The sequence below is a fragment of the Penaeus chinensis genome, chromosome 33 (assembly GCF_019202785.1).
Source record: "Penaeus chinensis breed Huanghai No. 1 chromosome 33, ASM1920278v2, whole genome shotgun sequence".
Classification (NCBI taxonomy): Eukaryota; Metazoa; Arthropoda; class Malacostraca; order Decapoda; family Penaeidae; genus Penaeus; species Penaeus chinensis.
In genome coordinates, this window is record NC_061851.1 from 11,856,927 (window position 1) to 11,864,773 (window position 7,847).

At 38.4% G+C, this 7,847-nt stretch overlaps 1 protein-coding gene across 1 annotated transcript; it reads right to left on the bottom strand.

Annotated features, from left to right (window-relative positions):
- Positions 1-1,532: 1,532 nt before the first annotated feature.
- Positions 1,533-3,814, bottom strand: LOC125043042 (zinc finger BED domain-containing protein 5-like). Its single transcript, XM_047638995.1, has 3 exons — positions 3,808-3,814; positions 3,671-3,721; positions 1,533-3,244 (listed from the first exon to the last, which is right to left on the bottom strand). Exons 1-3 carry the CDS (start codon positions 3,812-3,814, stop codon positions 1,533-1,535), a joined length of 1,770 nt encoding a protein of 589 aa, XP_047494951.1.
- Positions 3,815-7,847: the final 4,033 nt, after the last annotated feature.

The following is a 7,847-nucleotide window of genomic DNA, read 5'->3' on the forward strand; positions in this document are numbered from 1 at the left end:
TATATATCATACATATTTTTGCATATATATCATACATATATTTGCATATATATCATACATACATTTGCATATATATCATACATATATTTGCATATATATCATACATATATATGTATTTATGTGTGCATATATATCATACATACATTTGCATATATATCATACATATATTTGCATATATATCATACATATATTTGCATATATATCATACATATATATGTATATATGTGTGCATATATATGTATATATGTGTGCATATATTTGTATATATGTGTGACCAGGTATTTTGCAACTGATTCTGAAGCATTAACAGTTGTAGAAGGAGTAAGAGCCTTTGACGCATATATATATGGTCGTCAATTCACAGACTATACGGATCATCAGCCCCTCACTTACATATTCATATGGAAGACTAAAAGTCCTCGCATGATCAGGCGGGCTTGTGAACTTTCCCACTACCAATTTAAAATAGTTTATAAACAGGGAATCCAACACCGTGTTTCTGACATGTTATCCTTCTCAGTGGCACAAATTGACCTTGCCAATTTTGACCCAACAACCATGCAAATGAAAGACCCTCTTTAGCAAGAAGTTATCAACTACTTGGAGGAGAAGTACTTACCCAAGAAGAAGATTCCACTTACTCTGGATGAGTTTACACTTCAAGACGGAGTTCTCTACCATCTTCGACAGTTTCCTGCACATGCAGTACATCAGCTTGTAGTACCAAAGGTTCTTCGTAAAGCTGTACTTAAGCTTCCTCATGACAGTTCATTTGCATCTCATCCGGGTATTTTCAGAGCGTATCAGAAACTAAAGGATCTCTTCTATTTCCCCAATATGATACGAGATGTGAAAGCTTATGTCACAGCTTGTTCGACATGTCAACGACGGAAGGGAACCCCACACAGGGCGCCACTAGCTACTGCCCCACATGTGTCTGCACCATTTGAGAAGGTTTCTGCTGACCTCATTGATTGTGGACAATCATGCAACGGGTTGAGGTATATACTTGTATTAATAGACCATCTTTCGAGGTACCTTCAGTTGATTCCTCTTCCATCCAAAGAAGCTGAGGTAGTAGCAGATGCTTACTTTAGGGCAGGGGTTCCCAAACTTTTTGTTCCTCAGTACCCCTTAGGCTTTTTATAGGTTCCCATGTACCCCTAACACTAAAAATTAAGCTTAATAGTAAAAAAGGACATTTTAATATTTTAATTATTTAAGTCTGCATGTTTAGATTACATAGGCATCTTAAATGATGAAAACAGAAATAAAGCAATTACTAAGGTAACTGATATTTTGATCCAGCACATACAATACATACCTTTTTATTATTATTATCCAAAACATTAATGAACAAAACTCAGGTATTCTTATTTTAATGCATCGCACTAACTCAACATAAATGGATCACTACCAATTCAACACACATTCAGTCCTGCAGATAAGGCAGAAACAGGGAAAAAAATGTTAATGCACTCTAGTATGGAGACAGAATTATTGATAACAATTGTAACCAAATCTAAACAGAACTAGTGAGATGGGTGAGCTTGTTTTTTAGCAACAAGCTCACTGATACGAGGGGAAACTTTAGCAATTGCACAACGAAGATCATGTTCAGGTGTGTTGAGTTTTGATCTGTATTTTGATTTGATACCTAACAGTACTGAAAATGCCGACTCACAAAGCCATGTTGATGGAAATACCAACAGTGCTCGAATAGCAGGTTCAGCAATCTGTCTGTATGAGTTTCTCATTGAAAACCAAAAACCACACAGATTTTTCTCAGAGTAAACATGTAATGCAGAATCATCATGTTGCATTTCTACCAACTCCTCCTGCCTACCTGTCCCAGCCTGCAACACCTGAGCATCTGTACTGAAAGGATTCCTAAGATATACAAATTCATCTCCATCAAGGCTTGGAAAATAACTATTAATTTCTTCTTCCATCTTCATAAGATGCTCAGTGACTAATCCTGTGAACTTGTCAGTCTTAGATCGTGGATTTTGATCTATATATTCTGTTACATTACTAAACATAGCCAAGGTATCAGACTGAATGTTTCCCCTCCACAGTCGAAGTTTTGCAATGAATGCTTTGAGTTTAGCTATACTGCCACAAACTGTTACATCTCTTCCTTGGAGACTCTGGTTTAGCATATTTAGAGCATCAAAAATATCCACAAGATAAGCAAGGTTAAGCATGAAGTAATGATCCTTCAAGGAAGTGACGAAATCTTCACACTTGTGGGAATGTTGAAAAAATTCTAGCAATTCTCCATGAAGCTCATAAATACGTTTTGTGACACTTCCTCGGGAAAGCCAACGTACATCAGTATGGAACAGAAGTACACTGTGATTACCATCAAAATCTTCACACAATAGTTTGAATAATCGGCTGTTAAGAGCACTCCCTTTTACATGGTTAACGATCTTGACCACCAGTGATAACACACTGGCTAGTTCAGCAGGAAGAACCTTGCATGACAAAACAAACCGATGTATCATGCAATGCATAAATGTCACATGAGGTGCTACTTCCATGACACGAGCTCTAAAACCAGACTTTCGCCCCAACATTGCTGGTGCCCCATCAGTTGTGCATCCTCTCAGATTTTCCCACTTCAAACCATGTTTCTTGAAAAATGAATCTACCACTTGAAAAATATCTTCGCCTTTAGTTGTTGCTTCTAAGGCTGCATTCATTAAGAACTCTTCCTTAATACCTTCATTTCCTACATACCGAGCAAACATTAGTAGCTGAGCACAATTTGTAACATCGGTGGACTCGTCAAGTTGAATTGCAAATCCACTTTCAGACATAGAAATTTCGCTAATCACTTGCTGAAAAATATCAAGTGACATTTCTTCTATTCGTCGTTGTACTGTATTGTTTGACAAGGAGATAGAGTTGAGCTTTTTTTCTGATTCATCTCCAAGGACACAACGCACCATTGCTTTTGCAGCTGGAAGAACAAGGTTTTCCCCAATGGTATGAGCTTTCTTTTGTTTGGCAATCATAAGTGAAACTTCATAAGATGCCTGCACCACTGCACTGTTTTGTTGGAAAATCCTCCCACTTGGATCCAGTCGTTGCTTCTTTAACACTTCTTCTTTACGTTTAAAAAAATTAAGGTCTTTGTCTTTGACCTCTGGATGAGCTCTCTCAAGATGTCGAGTAAGTAGGCTTGGCTTCAATGAGTCATTCCCCAGACTCAGAGTTTTTTGACACAGTACACACACTGGAATATCCATACCATTGTTTACTACGAATGTAAACCCGAACTGTAAGTAGGTCTCTGAATATTTTCTTCTTTTACTCATCATTATTTACCTTTCTAAAAGATAGAAAAAAATATATTAGGTAACTAATAAGCCCAAAAAGTGCCATAAAACAGCATCCTGCCACATCTGAAACCAGGTATGTGTATCTACTCTAAGAATTAAATACACATACTAGGTTTCAGATCTGGCCGTATGATGTTTTATGGCACTTTTTGGGTTTATGTTATGTTTCCAATGCAAGGAATAAGAATATAGCTACTGCCACGGAAAGTACATGGCAAGAAAATTAACATCACTTTGTATATATTAATATTAGATATTTATGTCTTTTCATTGTTTTTCTTAATTGTATGTATAGAACTTTTAATGCAACACTGTCTTACAACAAGGATATGGAGAGTTAGTAACGAGAAACGTTTTCACACTTTCACTAGCTGCGAGTGTAAACAGGACTGAGTCTGAGTCACTCAGTGAGGCGTGAGCCGCCAGACACTGACGCGTCGATAAACACGTCCTGTACCAGTCATTTCTAGATTGGTACAGGTAGTCCTACAGATCTACACTGCAGATCAAGCCATGTGAGGTTTATAATAATAAAAACAAATGGTATTACCTTACACCCAAGAAATTTCAATAAAGGTGGTGCTAATCAACACAAAGAAAATGAGAAAAGTGCAATCTGAGTGCAGATTACAACACCATGTATTGTGCAAGTAATTATTTCCTTCAGACCAAATGTACCCCCTGAAACGTGCAAATGTACCCCTGGGGGTACATGTACCCCAGTTTGGGAACCCCTGCTTTAGGGAATGTGTAACAATATTTGGTCCCCCATACCTTTTACAAACAGATGGTGGTTGTGAATTCACAAACAGATTATTCCAGAAGGTCTGTGTTATAGTGAAGACGAAGACTCATCTCACTACAGCATGTCATCCACAGGCAAATGGGATGGTGGAGCGTTCAAACAGGATATTTAAAGAAGCTATTGCAACCTTTACAGAACGGCACCCTCTGGACTGACACCAATATGTACCACAGGTTAGATTGGCACTGAAAAGCGCATACACCGGTCCATAGGCAACCAACCATTATATCTGCTTATGGGTCATCATGGTCACTTTCCAGTTGTCCTCTCCATTGAGGTCACCTTTGCATCAGATTCTGCAAAACGCTTTAGTGATGCGCTGAGAGAACCTCGTCACGTTGCCATTGAGACGTCCCGTCGTGCTCAAGAAACCTGGGCAAGACAATATAATAAGAGGGGAAGGAAAACTCCTAAGATGGATGTGGGTACCTTAGTTATTTACAGAAACTTCCGAAGACTAACTGGACCTCGGAGGACTCTTGGACCTCGTTGGGATGGCCCTGCTCGTATCCTGAAGCGTGTTGGACCAATGACATATATCACCAAGGATGTGGATTCGCCGTAAAAATAGCGCAGGTTGCACGCTAATCAGATGAAGCCTTTCAGAACTTTAGAGGAATTAGTGTTTGTGGATTCGCCCAGTGAACAGAGTACCTCTGCTGAAGGTCTGTCTAGTGAACGGCAATATGACGACTCTGAAAGAGATCCGGACGAAGTGTTACTGTTGTCAGCTGTGCACCCCAGATGAACGCAAAATACTTTCCTATGTACAAATTCAAATGCTTCTCTTTTACTTTTATGTTTTCCAACTTTTAGTCTTTAGCTTTTAATTTCTTTTTCATTATCCTTTTGATACGTTTTAGCCCTTATCCATCTCTCTTTTACCCCCATTTCCCCTCCTTTATAACGTTTGTCTTTGTTTTATTTCCATTTCATTACTCTTAATTTTATTGTTTTTTCCTCTGTACATTTATGTTTGCATATTTTTGTTTTGTTTTTTACTTTTTGTACATTTAGTTTTACTTTTGTTTTGTTTTTTACTTTTTGTACATTTAGTTTTACTTTTGTTTTGTTTTTTACTTTTTGTACATTTAGTTTTACTTTTGTTTTATTTTATAGTTTAAAGTTTACTTTTTAGTATCGGGTCTGGTAATTAGTTTTTATGCTTTGTTTTTTTATCTAGCATTTAGCAAATTTTATTTAGTTTAACGGGTTCTTGTTATTTTGCTTTAGGGGCCGGCTCAGTGGACATGCCCTTTATAATTACTATCCTTGAATATTCGCAGGTCCTGCCGATGCGTGGAAGCCGTCATAAGGGTTCTAGATTTCCAGATTGTTGTGGCTGTTACTTTCCTTTCTGCCAGCTGAACGTGCGCTGTAGCAGGAGAGATAATAGACTGTGCGTGACGAGAAATGAGGCTTGTTCGACTTGCAGTTGGAGAAGAGTTGGGAGCGTGAATGGTCGTCTCGTCGCCGTGATCCCCGTGATGGTTTTGTCAAATTCTGCGCCAAATCGCCATACGGAATGGGCGGGGCCCGGAGCAGACCTAGGGATAGATCCGAGACTCGAGGACGAGTAGAGGCGACGCCTCGACCATCACTACCGGGCCATGGGAGGGGTTGTAGCGAGTGAAATGCTTCAGCTTCCCCTCGCATCCGCTGGCCGTAGCCGATGAGGGTGCCCTCTGCGCGGCTGCGCAGGCAGATATCCGAAAATATCAATTAGGCGCTACAATTATTGTATAAAGTTAAATATTTCACATGCACGAGGGACAACTCAAGACTGCACACGATTTTGCGCAAGGGAAAAAGGGGCTGTGAGTATAATTGCCAATGTGCGCTGATGTCACTGCGCACGTGAAAATGCGCAGGGCACAAACAATAGCGAAGAAACCGCCACTCACGCCCGAGACTTCAGCGAAGTCAGAGAGAGAGATTTTTTTTTTCGATTTTTAGCAATTCATAGTGTATTTATTTGATATTATTATCTGTTTCTATTGTGAGGCGGTGGAACACGACATCGGGAACATCAGAAACGCCATATATATTAAGGTAATAGTTTTCATATTGGTTATGTTCATGTACGCTGTCACTCCTTCAGTAAAATACAGAACCCGTAACTTTGAGTTTTTCTAGAACCTTTTATTTTGTATTTTATCATTTTCAATATCTTACTTTTACTAGAATCTTTTATTTCATTTTATTTCATTTCATTTTATCGTGAATGACCTTGGTTTTAAAGTAGTTTACTTAGATTTTACGTTAGTCTTTCGTTGGGTTCATTGGGGTTTTATTGCTACTTGTTTTACTTTAACTTTAATTTAATTTTTACGTTACTTTTGCCAATTTTGACATTTATGTTTTACGTAAACCTGGACCATATCATAATCAAGAAAGCAACACCTAACATGGACATCTCTTAAGCCTAAATTAAATAAGGAAGAGGGCTACACGCTACCACTTCAGTCCTTTCCTGCATTAATCAGAGGTGACGGATATTAGAGATAAAAGTACACTGAAATATGGTGAAATGATCCGTAGAGTGTATGCTAAAATATATATAGCCCAAAGAGCTAAGTAAACGCTACACAGTGATTTTCCGAAGGAGGGCGGTCCGGAGGGCGAGGAGATACGATGGACGGCAGTCTCGGACTCCTTATGCGAGATGATTATTCTTTGAAGTGGAGAGGACGGAATAGAAAACTTTATATATATGTATATTTGACACAAGAGATTTCTCTTTCATTAAAATAAATGACAACTGATTATTTTGTATTTACTTTTTATTCCTAGTGCATATAAGAAAAATAATTGTTGCTACGGCAATGATGCTTTAATATAGTTTTAGAATTCCTTAGAGCAAACATATATGTACGTGCGTATACAGATCCTACTTATTTATTCTCATGTAATCGATTTTCTTTCATTGCTGTTTTCTTGATCTAATCACTACACTGATCATTAGCACTGAGTTCTTACGTCTTTTAATATGCAATTCGTTCAACCATACTTCATTCCGACACAGTGAATCTACTTTCCCAATTTCTTGAAGACATTCAAATTATCCCTTGATCTAACTTTAGCAAGAAACACCACGGCAAGGTCGTCATAAAATTTTGATGCATGCAATGCATCTCTCATGTAAGCTCGCCAGTCAGTTGTACAACAAACCCTGCAGTGACTGATATCCTATCACATCTAGACAGGATTCTTAAATGTTTAGAGGCCACGCCAGAAATTCCAATTACTGTGATACCGCCAATCAATCCACTGCAGTGTACATCACATATCGTACCTTCAACTGAAAGTCCAGTGGTCTTCCGGAGGACGGTCCGGAGGGAAAGGAGATACCATGCTATATCATTCCTTCGGTTAAAAGTCCTGTGATCTTGCGAAGGGCGAGGAGATACGATGGTCGCCAATCTCGGACTCCTTATGCAAGATTGGTGTTTGAAGTGGAGGAATAGAATAGATCACTTTATATATGTAAATATATGACACAAGAGACGTCTCTCATTACAACAATTGTCCATTTGCTACTTTGCCTTTTCCTTATTCCACGGGCATTTCAATTGCAATTTACTGTTACAGTGGTAATGATATTGCTCTGTATCACTCTTTATTAGAATTATCGAGTTAGATTTATCATTTTTTTGTCACTTGAGAGATAAGTTTCCTTCTTTTCATAGACA

What these genes read in the sequence shown, in the direction of transcription:
- LOC125043042 (XM_047638995.1), bottom strand. An exon ending in TAACTCTCCATATCCTTGTT is followed by an intron (nt 3,245 to 3,670) that starts GTAAGACAGTGT and finishes TGGATATTCCAG; the next exon opens with TGTGTGTACTGTGTCAAAAA.